The sequence below is a fragment of the Ochotona curzoniae genome, unplaced genomic scaffold, assembly GCF_017591425.1.
Source record: "Ochotona curzoniae isolate NIBS_2020 unplaced genomic scaffold, NIBS_Ocur_1.0 contig_2318, whole genome shotgun sequence".
Lineage (NCBI taxonomy): Eukaryota > Metazoa > Chordata > Mammalia > Lagomorpha > Ochotonidae > Ochotona > Ochotona curzoniae.
In genome coordinates, this window is record NW_024465419.1 from 13276939 (window position 1) to 13292418 (window position 15480).

Below are 15480 nucleotides of genomic sequence, written 5' to 3' on the forward strand. Positions count from 1 at the left end.
TGAACTCAGCTGGAGCTTGACTCCAGTAGTGTCTGCCTACATGGCTTTGTTAGTGTCTTTGTGTGGCTCCTTCATGAATTCTGTTCTAAGAGTTCAGATGAATTCTGGAGGTAGGGTAGGGAGTGAAAAAAAAAAAGCGGAGTATACCTAGTTCATTTTAATTGGAACTATGCTTCTTATTACTATTTTTAATTTTTTGCACGATTAGCATATGTGAAGAATTATGGAAGTGTTTTATTTAGATTGCTTTATTTAATCCTCAAGGCAACTATACCGGTATAGGTTAGGCAATGACTGGAAGACAGTCCCAAAAGAAAGCAGAAACTTTCTTTTTATCACACGAACCACACTTGTCTTACAAGAAATGGCCAAGAAGGAGTTCTTAAAACATGAAAGAAAGTTCAGGCCAGAGTGGTGGCTCAATTGTCTAATCCTCAGGCTGCAAGTGCCGGCATCCCATATAGTTGCCAGTTCATGTCCAAACTGTTCCATTTGCCATCTAGCTGTCTGCTTATGAGCTGGGAAAGCAGCAGAGGATGATCCAAAGCCTTCTCTCTGAACTTGCATGGGAGACCTGGGGGAAACTCTTGGCTTTGGGTCTGCTCACCTCTAGCCCTTGTAGCCATTTGGGGAGTAAACCTTTGGGCTGAAGATATTTTTCTGTCTCTCCTTTTCTCTACAAGCTGCCTTTCCAATAAAAAGTAAATAAACCTTTAAAAATTTTCATATGGAGCTGTGCAACTCTGTGAATATCCAAAGCAATAGTAAAAGTAACAAAACCAGGGGGATTACAATACCTGACTTCAAAATATGTTACAATGCTCTCACATAAACAAAGCTATAGCAATGAAAACAGCCTGGTATCGATAGAGAAGCAGAGCTAGACTAAAGGAACAGGAGAGAGAGTGCAGAAGTCAATCCATGTATCTGTAGACAATTGACTGGAGAAACACCAGCCTCTTCAATAAATAATACTGGGAAAGTTGAAGATCCATGTGCGTAAGAATGAAATTGAACCCCGCTCCCCACTATGTCCCTCTCATATTGCACGAAAAACAATTCAGAATGGATTAAAGGCTTAAATATTAGACCAGAAACTATAAAACTCATAGAAAAATATAGGAGAAATGCTTCAGGATTTGGAGGTGGGCATGGATATTTGTGGATAAGACCCAGAAAAGTACAGGAAGCAAGAGCAACACACACACACACACACACACACACACACACACACACACACGGGGTTATAATGACTAATGAGCTTCTGCACAACAAAGACAGAAGGCAGCAGGGTGAAGGAACGACAGACAGAATGGGAATAAACATTTCCAGATGAGACATCTACTGGGGGGTTGAGGAACTCCAACATCTCAGCAGCAAAAGGGAAAAGAAACCCACATCATCCAACTAAAATGGATGCTGGTTTAATGGATCCGATTAAAATCACTTGCCAGATAGACGCTTTTCAAAGAAATACAAATTGTCCATAGGTACATGAAACAAATGTTCAACATCACTAAAAATCAGGAAAACCCATATATAATACAGATAACATACAAACTGTATGTTGACCAGACTAGTAGCAATTGAAAAAATTTTAAGTTGAAATTGAAAGAGTGATGCGAGAAGGGGCGAGAGAGAGGGGAAAAAAGGAGGAGAGCTATCTTCCACCTGCTGGTTCACTCCGCAAAGGTCCTCAATAGCTCAGGGTAGAAGCCAAGAGTTTAGGACCCAATCTTGGTCTCCCAAGCAGTTAAGCCATCATCTGCCACCTGCCAGCGTGCACCCTGCCAGGAATGGAGGAGATACTGCACCCCTGTTCATGCTCACCTCTGCCAAGTTCCGTTGTTGGATGACATGGAGAGAGAGAGAGAGCGGTCCTACACCCTTGGCTATCAGAGAGGTGATCCAAGTTGTGAGTAGAAAGCTAAAGGTCAGAGGGCAGTTACCAAGTTGGAATCTTTGCATGTCATTTCCCATAGCCCCACATTCCAAAAAAGAATTCTAAGTCATTGTGGGATGTGTTCCAGCCATGCTTGAGGATCATGGAGAACCATTACCATCAAGGGCGCTGGTAACCCTGGCCGAAACTGCTGCTCCTTTGTAGGCTGTGCCCAAGACGGGCAGACCCAGGTCATCCACCTAACTAATGGACTTAATACCTGCCAGCTCCTGAGTGCCAGCCTGGTTTCAGGTACAGAGATAAGACCACCAGTAACTTTCATGACCCATCTCCTAAAGACCAGTGCTGAGACATGCTAGTGAAGTGCCAAGATGGATTGCGAGGGGTTCAAGTTCATGGGCCATATTCCTACAAAGCTGCCTCTTTGTGTCTTCTCTCCCTAAGAGGGAACACCTAGAATGGCCCTCATCATGCAGCTGTGGCTGGTGGAGACTTTGGGATTTATTCAGTCTCTGTCTTCTCAGCCAGGAACGTGAACATGCCACTTCCCTTGTAGCGCTAGTGCTTATTCCTGATTTAACAATGAACTAGAAGAAAATACAGATAAAGCCTTCTCTGGCAGGATTGGGAGGGGAAAAGACAATGCTTTTTAAGAGTTATAATAGTAGACAGACAAGGCCAGTGCTGTGGCAAAGCAGATAAAGCTGTGGGCTGTGATGCTGTCATTCTGTGTGGGCACCTGTTTGTGTCCCAACTGCTCCACCTCTGCTCCAACTTCCTACTGTTAGTTTGGGAGAATCGGTGGAAGTTGGCACAAATGTTTGGGCTCCTAACTTATTTGGGAGACCTGGACAGAAATCCTGGTTTCAGTCTAGCTCAGCCCTGGCCATTGTGGCCATTTGGGGAGTAGGCCAACAGTTAGACAATCTCTGACTGTAGCTCTGCCTTTCAAATTAAAAAAAAAATTATTTTAGTTGGCTCAGCATAGTGCCACCTAAGTGTGCACTGCAAGTACTTTTTTTTTTTTTTAATTTAAGATTTGTCTGTTTTTATTGGAAAGTCAAATTTACATACGGAAGGAGAGACAGAAAGACTTTTCATTTGCTGGTTTACTCTCAAAGTGGTCTCAATGGCTGGAGCTGAACCGATTTGAAGCTAGGAGCCATGAGCTTGTTCTGGGTCTCCCAGGCGGGTGCAGGGTCCCAAGGCTTTGGGCCGTCCTTGACTGCTTTTCCAGTCCACAAGTAGGGAGCTAGAGGGGAAGTGGAGCAGCCGGGACATGAACTGGTGTCTTTTTGGGTTCCCAGCACATGAGACATGAGGACTTTAGCCGCGAGGCTACTGTGCCAGGCCCTCAAATGAATGTTTTTTCATAGAAAAAAACATGGAGAAAATGATGAATGTTTTTGCATATTAAAAACGGGAAAACCCAGGGGCCAGTGTTTACTAGGCAGAGCTGCATCTGCAACATTGGCATCCCATGTAGGCACTGGGCTGAGTCCAGCTGCTCCACTTCCAGGCAGGCTCCCTGCATGTGTGAATGGAAACGCATTTGGAGCTGGCCCAAGTACTTTGGCCCTGCACCCATGTGGGAGACCCCCAAGAATCTCCAGGCTGCTGACTTCAGACTGACCCAGCTCATGTTATAACAGCCATCTGGGGAGTAAACTCAGATGGAAGATCTCTCTTTAAGTTTTTAAATAAATAAATCTTTAAGAAAATACAAAACGTTCATATTGTAGACACATGAGAAAAGCACCAATAAGCAAATAGCAAGCTAAGAAAAACAGGGTTGAAAACTTACAATGAGTTTTTACAGAGGAATGAGGAAGAGATGAAGAGACAGTACAAAATGGGTTAATCCTGTGAGCAGGCACGTTACTGATTAGGAACTGCTAAAACATCAATGCATTTTATTGCTAATAACACACATGTATTTTGGGCCCAGCGCAGGAGCCTAGTGGCCCTTGAATGTGCCAGGATCTCATATGGGCACCAGTTCTAATCCCTTCAGCCCCACTTCCCATCCAGCTCCCTGCTTGTGGCCTGGGAAAGCAGTTGAGGATGGCCCAAAGCCTTGGAATCCTGCACCCGTGTGAGACCCAGAAGAGGCTCCTGGTTTTTGGCTCCTGGCTTTGAATCAGCTCAGCACTGGCCCTTGCAGTCACTTGGGGAGTTGATCATCAGATGGAAGATCTCTGTCTCTCCTCCTCTCTGTATATCTGACTTTGCAATAAAAATTAATCTTAAAAAAAAAAAGATCACGTATTTCAAATGTAGAGTTAACAGAGAGGAAGAGGTCTTCTACCTGTTGGTTTTCTCCCCGAATGACTTGTCCCCAAGCAGTAGTCAGAACTGGCCGACAGACAAAGCTCTCTATCGGTTCACTCCCGTAGTGGCTGTGATACCTTCGGCCTTGGCTGGGCCGGGGCCAGCGCCACAACCCAGGTCTCCCATGTTGGAGGCAGGAACTCATCCCGCCATTGGTGCCATCTCTGCTGTCTCTCAAAGTGCGTTGGCAGGAAGTGAGAATCAGAGAAGTGGAGCTGGGAATTGAACCCAGGCTTCCTAATGAGTCTTAACTATTAGGCAAAATGACTGTGTCCATTAAATTCACCCCTGTCAACAAATCACTGGATTTCAGGATGTTCACAATGTTCTACTATCATAACTTCTTCCAGGGCAATTTGTCACCACAAAAATGAGCCCTCTATGCACCTTCTTGCCCTTTCCTCCTTTCCTGGGGTCCAGGCTACTTTTGGCAAAACCCATCCCTGTGGATTTCCTGTTCTCAGTATTACATATGGGGACTGGTGTTGTGATACAGTGGGGTAAGCATGCCTGCAATGCCGGTCATCCCATATGAGCATGAGTTTGAATCCTGCGTGCTGCACTTCTGGTCCAGCTTCTTACTAATGGAGCCAGGAAAGAAGCATAAAATGGCCCCAGTGCTTGGACCCTTCTACTCAAGAAGAACACCCCGTGGAGTTCCTGCCTCCTCACTTTGATCTGGACTAGCCCTGGCCATTTCAGGCACTTGGCAGTTGAGCCAGTGCTTGGAAGAGCTCTCCTCAGTAACTCTGCCCTTGAAACAAATCTTCAAAACTAAATATTTTACACAGAATCATACAACAGGAAGCCTTTATGTTTGTCTTAACATGTGTCATCCATGCAGAGGCGTGCATCAAGGTTTTAGTTCTTATGTAAATATAATCTGTTTTATGGGTTATATAGCACATTTTCTTTATTTTTCAACCAATGAGGATTTGGGCTGGTTTTTGCTTTTTTTTGTGTGCAAATAATGCTTTATTCAACATGTATGTGTAGAGTGTTGCATGCACGATGTTTTAAATACAGTATTGCCGCTACATTATGTGGCCACTCTGCTGAACTTCTTGGAGGACTGCAGGCTGCTTTCCAAAGGGATGACGCCGCTTTACATTTCCACCAGCAAAGCGCAGAGCTCCGCCCCGTCTCCATCTCTGCTGCCACCATGGCTGCCGTTGGATTTTTCCCTTAGCTCCGTGATCTGCAGCTTTTCATCATGTCAGCTGTTTCTTTGTGTGTTTATTAGCCATTTGCATCTCTTCTTTGGAGGGTTATCTACTTAAGACCTTGGCCCATTTTAAAAATCAGGATATATGCCTTTTTGTTGATTCGTAAGTCTTTTTTTTTATGTTCTGAAGTCTTGCTAGATACATGACTTGCAGATATTTTCTGCATTTCTGTAGGTTGCATTGTTACTTTTTTTTAACTCAAATATATATATATATATAAGAAAACTTTAGATGCATATTTATTTGCATTTCAGTATTTAAATGCATTTATGTATTTTTAAGGTTTCTTAAGAAACCTTTAAAAATACGTATTTTGGGGAAAAAAAAGTAACAAGACACCCCACAGAATTGCAGAAAATATCTGCAAGTCATGTATCTAGTAAGACTCTAGTACCCAGAACACACAAAAGGCCGTGTTTGGGTGGCAAATGAGTGAGTCGCTTTCTGTGTGGTTTGGCAGCGGCTTCCAGGTCTTCCTCCTGCTCCTGCCGCAGGGTCAGATACCCTGATGGTGTCCAGTTGGGCCCCACCCAGCCTGGCCGGTGCTCCCTGTCTCCTCAAAGCCCCCAAGGAACAGGCTCAGGCCAGGGACAACAAAAAGGCGAAACAGAAGAAGCAGAAGGTTATTGAGGACAACACTTCTGGTCTAAAGAATAAGAAAGGAGCAAAGCAACAAAAGGTTATTAAAGCTGTCACTCACCAGGTTAAATTTGGTCAACTAAATCCACGACAGGTAGCACAAAGTGAAACTGAGAAGAAATTGAAGAAAGATGACAAGAATTACAAGAATTGAAATGAGCTCTTCAAGCAGGTCCCAAGTCTGTGATAGGTGTATTTTTCAAGCAAGGGCAGTGTTCTAAAGGAAGGAAGTGTAAATTCTCTCATGACTTGATTCTGGAGAGAAAATGTGAAAAAGCAAAGAAAAAGATATTGTGGACAATTGGGATGAGAAAAAAACCGGAAGAAGTAGTAGACAAGAAGCATGGTGAGGTGGAAAAGAAAAAACCAAAAACTCAAGTAGTGTACAAACATTTCCTTGAAGCCACTGAAAACAAGTATGGCTGGTTTTGGGTTTGCCCTGGAGGGGGTGATAATTGCATGATTGGCATGTACTTGCTCCTGGATTTGTGTTGAAAAAAGACAAAGAGGAGAAAGAAGATGAAGTTGCAGTTAAAGATCCAATTGAAAGAGAATGTCCTGCCCCAGGCCCAAATGTTACCCAAATCACTCTAGAATCTTTTCTTGCATGGCAAAAAAAAGGAAAAGACAAGGAAAGATTGATAAACCCGGACGAGATATGGAAGGAAGAAAAGCCGATTTCAAAGCAGGTGAAGCACTAGTGATCAGTGCTCGTGATTTGTCTGAACTTCGTCCTGAGTTGGTCAACGATGAGGAGGAAGCAGATGATACCCGTCACAGCCAGGGAACAGGTGGTGATGAGGCTGATGATTCAATGCATGTAAATGGCATAGATTTTAGTTTGTGCATCCCGAGAGGTGTAGATGAGCCAAGTATTCCTGCAGCCAGTCTTGCAAGGTTCAGCACATATACTTCAGGTAAAGATGAAGACAAATTAAGCGAAGTTTCTGGAGGCAGGGCTGAAAATGGTGGAAGAAGCGATCTGGAAGATGACATTGAAGGGGAAGCTCAAGTAAATGGAACTATTGATGCCGTTCCTGTTGATGAATGTCTTATTACTGGGAAAGATTTGGATGAACTAGAAGAAGAATTAAACACACCTGATTTAGAAGAATGACACCAAGCAAGTCAGTGAAAAAAACTGAGTCAGCTCAGTGTGAGTTGAAACTGACTACATTAATTTTTTCCAGCTAAAATCAATAGGATGTTTGTTTGCTGTGCTGATTCTTGTTAATTCTCCTCCAACAAAGGGATATTCTCCCTATGTCTTCTCTTCAGGCTTTGACTATGTCTCATAGTAAGTTCAGAGTAGTTCATTATAAATTGAAAGCATAATGGTCATTGCGGAAAGTGATTGATTATTGCAACTGTCCACTCAACTAGGAACTGTAACTGCTTTTTCAGCTTTTGGTTTTCTTTGGGGATATGTTATTACCAGGAACTACCTAAATTTTCATCTAAAATACCCTTCATTTGATGCAGTTTTTAATGAATGATTTCATTTCCTTTGTATTGATGTTTAAAAGATGGCCTAAGGTGAACACTGTACATCATAAAGGGAATTGCATATGCAGGTTCAGTATTGTACATATTTGGACAAATAGAGTGGACATTTAAAATGGGATTTCTTTAATCTAACAGGATCTGCTATAATGCTCTGCGTTAAACTGTTTAAAAGTTCTCCCTCTTTTTTGCCAATAAAGTTGTAAATAAAGACTGTCATACATTAAAAAAGATTTTATTTATTTTCATTGGAAAGTCAAATTTATAGGAAAGGAAGAGACAGAGAGAAAGATTTTCCATCTGCTGGTTCATTCCCCAAGTGGCCACAACAACTGGAACAGAGACGATCCAAAGCCAGGAGCCAGGAGCTTCTTCCAGGTCTCCATGTGGGTGCAGGGTCCTAACGCTTTGGATTGTCCTCCACTGTTTTCCCAGGTTACACAGGGGGAATTAGATGGGAAGTGGAGCAGCTGGGCTACGAACTAATGCCCATATGGGACAGACATGCAAGGTGAGGACTTCAGCTCCTAGGCTACCATGCTGAGCCCCATCCAAAATATTTGTATTAGTAAAGGACACACGGTTAATTTTTGTTAGGGATGGCTGGCCCAGCTGCCTCTGGCGTGCTCAAACTTCTGGCCCTTGGAGAGGACATGGGCTTTGGTGTGGCTGTGTGGGGTGCCTGGGCCTTACCGAAATGCCATTACACTTCTCCGCGCTTTTTGGAAGGTGAAGAGCTTGATCTCCCACTTTGAGGTGCTGCTGTGGGCATGGATGGTCACACACAAGGCACACACCTTCAGCTTTGGCACCTCCTGCGCGTGCACGTCATGTGTGATGATCCCCACAACCATCACTGTCTTGTTTTCCCTGCCTGGAAGCTTCATCTTCAGAATCACCCTGGACGGTGAGAGGGCGGCTGGTTGGTGCTGCTCATGGACAGCTTTTTGAAAATCACTTGGTTGAAGGTTGAGTTGGCCTTCTGGCCAGAAACTGGTTAAGCTTGACCAGCAGCTGCAGGTGTTTGACCTGGTTCTTGGGCAACTTGCACCTGACCTTCCCGTCCTTGTGGCAGATGTCCACTCCCATGATGGCGCCTCCTGCCTGGCCACATCCAGGAAGAGTCTTGTTACTTCTTTAATAATTTGCTTTAATGTACACATCTTTAAGTTTTCAAAAAGAATTAATTATACTAACTATACGTATTTGTGCATTAGAATGCAACGTCAAAACAGATGCATATATTGTATCCCGATCAAAACAGGGCAATCGGCATTTCTCTCTCTTCAACATAATTGGAAACTAGAAGCTTCTTTCTATTCTTTGTTCGTACAACATGTGTTAGATTACCACAAACCCTCCACTCCCCGCCGTGCTGTGTAACCCTAGGAACTCTTGCTTTGCTCTAGCCCTGAGTTGGTCTGCCATTGTCTTCATTCCTCCTCTCCCCTCCTCCCAGGCTCCGATGATCACACTGTGTTCATGGAAGGGTTTTGTTTTGTGTTGTTTCTTTTTAGGCTCCTCCACATAAGGGAGAACATGTGGCATTTGTCTTTCTGTGTGTGTCTTCTTTCAGTAGGATGTACTCAAGTTCCAACCGTTTTGCCACCCATGGCAGCGTTTTTCTTTTGGATGGCTGAATAATTCCCCATTGTTTATGTGTATCATATTGTCTTTATTGGCTCATCGGATTGGAACACCTTTGTTGGTTCTGCGTCTTGGTTATTGCGAACCATGCAGCAGTAACCAGGGTGCAACAGTCCACTCTGATACACACACACACTGCTAGCACCATATAAAGGCTTAGCATGCTGTGTCATGGCACTAGCCCCTCATTTTGATTTTCATTTGTGGTGTGATGTAGAATTCAACTTAGTTCTTTTTGTCATCTCCCTTTTCTTTTGCATATGGAAAACTAGTTGTCTACACATTTGTAAAAGAAAGTGTCCTTTTCCTATTGAGTGAGTTTGACACCCTTGTCAAGAATCAATTGGTCCTAGATAGATATGTAAGTTTCTTTTGAACTCTCAGTTCTGTGCTGTTGGTGGATGTGTAGCCTTCTGCTGCCACCATTGTTATTTTGATCACTGTAGTTAGTAGTACTTCGATTTTTCCTTTTCTTTAAAGGTCATTTTGACTATTCTGAAGCTCTTAGAGTGTTCTGTGAATTTTAGGGTTGACTTCTTCATTTCCACAGAAAAAGTGTGTATAGGGTTCATTTTCATTTTGATTTTTAAATGGCTTTCTTTCAGCAAGATTTTGCAGTTTTAAGCATATAAGTCTTTTATCTCTCTGCTAAAATTTATTACCTGATATTTTATTCTTTTGGAAGCTGTTATGAATGTAATGGTTTCCTTAAATCCCCTTTTGGGTTGTTTGCTGCTAGTTATATAGAAATGAACTGTTTTTTGTGTTTCAACCTTGTACCTTGAATCTTTGCTAAATTTTATTAGATTTAGGACTTTTTTTCCTTAAAAGGGAACATTATTTGGGATTTTGTTTATATATAGGGTCACAACACTTAAGAATGTAATTTTTAGTTAATTTCAGCTTAGATTCCTTTTATTTCATATTCTCGCCCAATTGATTAAGCTTTAACTTATAGTAACAATAGTGGTGAAGGCTGGAGTCCTTGTTTTTGAAAGCGTTCATTCTTTCATCACTGAGTGTGATGTTAGCTGTGTGGTTCTAATGAATGCAGCTCATCATGTGGGAGAGTTTTACCTCTGTTCCTGTTTTTCTAAGTTGCTTCTTTTTATTCTTTAAATCAAGAAAGGCTGTTGGGTGTTGTCAATGCCTTTCAGCACCAGCCATGATCATCACATGACATTTTCCCCGCTGTTGTTTTCCCGTGATGTGTGGGCTGTCACTAATGGTCTAATGTCCAACTACCTTGGCATTTCCAAGATAAACCCCGCTTGGTCGCCATGTATATAAACCTTTCTATAAAAAAAAATGATAAAAAGATTTACCCATTGGAAAGACAGATTTACAGAGAGGAAGAGAGACAAAGATCTTTTACATGCTGGTTTACTCCTCAAATGGCTGCAACAGCCAAAGCTCAGCTGATATGAAGCAAGGGACCTAGAGTTTCTTTAAGATTTCCCATAAGAGTACAGGCCTTGTGCCATCCTCTACTGCTTTCCCGGTCCAGCAGCAGGGAGCTAGATGGAAAGTGGAACAGCCGGGAAATGAACTGGTGCCCATATGGGATCCCAGTGCTTGGGGAATGGCTAAAAATGAATGGGTAAATGGGTGTCCCTCCAAGGTACAGGGCAATTCAGTCATCCACTTTGGGTAACATGGCTGGCTGTCAGTACCCATGACCAAGAACTTTGATGGGAAGAGAGGTTCAGCATAGGCAGAAAGAACAGACTAGGTATCCACCAGAAAGGTGATAGATTTACCTGCTACCTGGAGTGTTACCCTTGGCTTGGCAAGAATGGTGAGGGTCCTTGAGACCAGGAACCTTTAATTATCATTGGCCAGTCCTAAAAGCTCAAGGGTTGGGACTGCACAGTCAGCTGAGCTCCTGCACTGAGGCACTGGGACCAAGCCGGCTGCGGGGCAATCACTTTTCCAATGTCCTTGGGCAGGATTTAGCCCAGTGGCTCTCTGTTCCACATTTGAAGCAAGTGCCATGTGGAACAGACCATTGGACTCCCCCCGGCCCACTGGCCACAGGGCTACTACTAAGGTTTGAGATTGGAGGATAACCATTTTCTGTAATTGGGCCTGCCAGGCCTCCTTGTCCATTTTCTTTAGTGTTATAGACCTTGAAGTCCATTTTATTAGGTCCCAGATGAGTGTTTGAGGGCTATCCTCAACCTGCTTAAAAAACAATTTTTTTTAAATATTGAGGGCTGTCAGTGTGATAAAATGGGAGGCCAATACCATGGCCCCCAGAGAGAGACTCAGGGTCAAGTTTGGTATATTTAATTAAGGACTCTGTGAGGCAATTTAGGAAAAGGGTAGGCTTTTCATCTGCCTCTTGTATGACTTCATGGAGTTTATCAAAGTTGACCACCTTATTAGAAACTGACTGCATTCCCGCCAGATGTTGCATCATGTGGGCCTCATGGTGGTGGCCCTGCTGCCCATCCTGATATTCCCAGTCAGGAGGCAGTTCTTGGATCCCCTATGCCCCAGTAGGAGGGTTTGGTCAGTAAGGCACTGTTGGTCCAAGTGGTCTCTGGCTGCCTGTAATATATGAGTTTGTTCCTCAGAAACTGAAGGAGATGACGATAATGTGACTATCCTGTCAAGTTAAACCATAAGCCTGAGCTAGATATCTAAATTCCTTGATGTAAACCTCCAAGTCAACAGAATATGAGCCCAAACCTTTTTCAATTTGAGAGACGTCCTGGATGGAGAAAGGGACATGAGCTCAAACTATTCCTTCCACCCTGGCAGCTTCCCAAAGAGGGCAGGGAAGGTTAAGGTCCCAAGTAGGAGAGACACTGAGTATTTCAGGGGGCTTGGAAAATGTGGAGGTAGAGGGTCAGAAAGATTAGGCAGGTTCTTAGGTAAGGACAAGGACTCCATCTGACAGCAGTGAGGAGCCTCCATGTGGCGGGGTGTCCTTAGCCAAGAAGCCTTGGGTAGTGGAGCAAGAAGAATAAAGGAAGGGGCAGGAGCAGATCCCCAAAGGCCTGGATATCAGGAACTTTGGATCACTTCTTTTCTCAGTAACAGAAATTATCCAAATCTATGAATATTTGGAAATCAAAGCGAATACTGAAGCTAAGCCTCAGTGAATTAGAAAATTAATTACTAAAACCTGTGCAAGTCCTAATTTGGACAGAATAGTAAGGAGGAAACTTAAGGGACTCGAGGAGTCCAGGGATTGAGACTGGTTGTTGCCCATTTGTCTCACAAGTATACCTGAGATTGAATAAGAGTCAGGGAGAGGCGTCCCCCAGCCTAGCTCAAATGTATCAACCAAACCTGGTCTCAAACTAGTGAGGGATGGCCAGGGGAGGGACGTCTCCGCAGTCAGTGGGGCTCAGGAATGATAGAGGCTGGCATGCACATGACTCAGGAATGACCCCGCACGAGGGGCATGAGAGGTGGTGGGAACAGGGAGGGAACTAACCCCACGTTTGTCAATGTGAGTGAAGAGGGTCTGGGTGGTTGGCCAACAGGGACTGGATTGTTGAGAGTGGAAAGCGGGATGCTTTACCCACAATTGGGGGAGGTCAACAACCCCTTCCTGGGTTTTGGCACCAATGTAAGACTAGAACAGCACCAAAGTAGTGGGACTACCGAGACCAAAACAAAGATAAAACCAGGCTTTATTGGGGTCCACTCCTGGGGGAGGTTCACCAGTCCACAAGGGTGGGTCAGGGAAGTCACACCTAGACTGAGGCAAGCGTGGTGTAAGTAGCAGTGTTGACAGCTTGAGGTAAGGGATGTGTTGCTTTCTGATTGGTAAGCTCTATTTGAATATGTTTCTGGGCAGTTATCTCTGGTGGGAACTTTTTTTAATTGTTACCAAACTGTCTGTGTTTACTGGTTAGGAAATGCTATACTTTTAAAGATGTATTTATTGTTGTTGTTATTATTTGCAAAATCAGATATACAGAGAGGAAGATCTTCTTCCAGATGATTCACTCCCCAAGTGAGCCCAATGGCCGGTGCTGAGCCTATATGAAGCCAGGAATTCTTCCAGATCTCCCACACGGCTGCAGGGTCCCAAGGTTCTGAGCCGTCCTCGACTCCTTTCCCAGGCCACAAGCAGGGAGCTGGATGGGAAGCGGGGCTTCAGGGATTAGAATCAGTGACCATATGAGATCTTGGCACATTCAAGGCTAGGACTTTAGCAGCTAGGCCACGGCACCAGGCCCTATCTCTGATGGGAACTTTTGGTGTGGCTCAGGAAGTTTCTATTGCCAGAAACTGCCTTGGGGGCAGTTCCTCCTCAGCCCACTAGGGACTCTGCCCCCTTTTCTTTCATCAGTAAGGCTCCCTAGGCTAATAAAAGTAAACACCAGCTTTGATGCAGTGATTATATTCATCATGTCCCAGTAACTGCAGTCATTCATTCATTCAAAAGTTGTGAATGGGTCATGATGCAGTAGCCTAGTTGCTAAGGTCCTCACCTTGTGCATCCTGGGATATCATGTAGGTGTCAGTTTATGTCCCAGCAGCCCTAGTTCCCATCCAGCTCCCTGCTTGTGGCCTGAGAAAGCAGTCGAGGATGGCCCAAAGCCTTGGGATCCTGTACCGGTGTGGGATACCCGGAAAAGGCTCCTGGTTTCATATTGGCGCAGCACCGGCCATTGTGGCCTTCTGGGGATTGAATCATCGGCTGGAAGATCTTCCTCTCTGTCTTTCCTCCTCTCCGCGGGAGGGCCGACACTCGGGCTGGAAAGGACCTCCAGCCGCCTGTTCCGCCCATGGGGCGGCACCCGGGCTCGGCTTTCCCGCGAGCCCGCCTCCTCGGCAGCGCAGCCACACTGGCAGTTCCCGGTTGTTGCCAACACTTAACTCCCCGCATCTGGTTCCCCAAGACGCCGCTGCCTCTCAGCCGCGTGCCATGGGCAACATCCAGAAGAAGCTGACGGGCAGGAGCGATGGCTACAACAAGCGGTCGCGGCAAACCCGGGCTCCTTCGGCGGCCAACCGGCAGGGCAGCCCTCCGCGAACTCCGGCCAGGGCTCGGGCAGCGGGTGCCCACGAGCACCCCACCACGGCCGACATCAACGTGGTCCACGCGTCCCCAAAGCCCACCGATCTCAAGAACCAGGGCAACGAGCTCTTCAAGAACGGCCAATTCGGCCAAGCGGCCACTAAGTACTCCGCAGCGATAAAGCAGCTGAACCCCGCAGGTGAGCCAGCGATGCGGTGGTCCCGGGGTGCGCGGGGCTTGGGGTGCGGGTCACCCCCGCGCAGTGGCTCGGGGTGGAGGCCGGGCAGGGGTGTCCCCGTGGGCGCGACAAGGCCGCCTCCTGAATGACAAGGCTCTGGGTCCTCGCGTTCCTTCCTGGTGACTAAGGGCGCCAGCGACCTGGCCTCTGAGCAATACCTTGGAATGCGGAGCGTACCCCCGGGACTGGCTGGGCTTCCCTGGGGGACCCGCGGCTGCGGAGGTGGGCGGCCCCCCGAGGCTGCAGGATGGAGCCCCTCAGTGCGTCTGCAGTGCCACCGCGAGCCCCGCAGTCCTAAAAACTCAGCTGTGGCTTTCTTTAATCTTTTTCATTTTTGGCAAATGAATTTTAACTGCTTAATTGAATGCGAATTTTTTTTTTTTTAGAAAGTGCAAATGCCGATGATCTGAGTATCCTATATTCAAATAGAGCAGCTTGTTTCCTAAAAGAAGGCAACTGCAGTAACTGCATTCAAGACTGTAACAGGTAAAACTTGTCTGTTTTCAGGTGTGTGCCCAGACTGTTGTCATGTCAATGTGATGAATGCCATGTGTCCTAATATTTTGGCAATAGTGGCCTATTTTGTTAAGATTTTTTATTGGAAAAGTCCGATAAACAGAGAGGATGAGAGAGAGGGAAATCTGTCCACTGATTCACTCCCCAAGTGGCCGCAATGGCTGGAGTTTAGCCAATCTCAATCCAGGAGCCGGAATCCTCCTCCGGCTCGTGGGTGCCGGGTCCCAAAGCTTTGGGCCGTCCTCGACTGCTTTCCCAGGTCACAAGCAGGGAGCTGGACGGGAAGCAGGGTCGCTGGGATTAGAACCATTGCCCCTTTGGGATCCTGGCGCATGTGCAAGGCAAGGACTTTAGTCACTAGGCTACCATGCTGAGATTTTTTTTAAATGAACTTTTTTATTGTTATTATTTTCCGCGTATAGTTTTGTCGGTGTAGGAATTCTCCCCCTTCTCTCCACTTGCTCCCTCCTGTCTTTCCTCTCTCACCATTTTC

General features: G+C 45.4%; 1 protein-coding gene and 1 pseudogene across 1 annotated transcript in view; one reads left to right on the forward strand and one right to left on the reverse strand.

Moving 5' to 3' along the window:
* Nucleotides 1–15480, forward strand: part of SPAG1 (sperm associated antigen 1) — a 68623-nt gene that overhangs the window by 32456 nt on the left and 20687 nt on the right. Inside the window, exons 10-12 of the mRNA XM_040972644.1 lie at nt 6963–6986; nt 14115–14432; nt 14858–14957. Of these exons, the coding sequence (XP_040828578.1) occupies nt 6963–6986; nt 14115–14432; nt 14858–14957 (442 nt within the window). The remainder of the gene's footprint in view (nt 1–6962; nt 6987–14114; nt 14433–14857; nt 14958–15480) is intronic.
* LOC121151337 lies at nt 8196–8691 on the reverse strand (annotated as a pseudogene).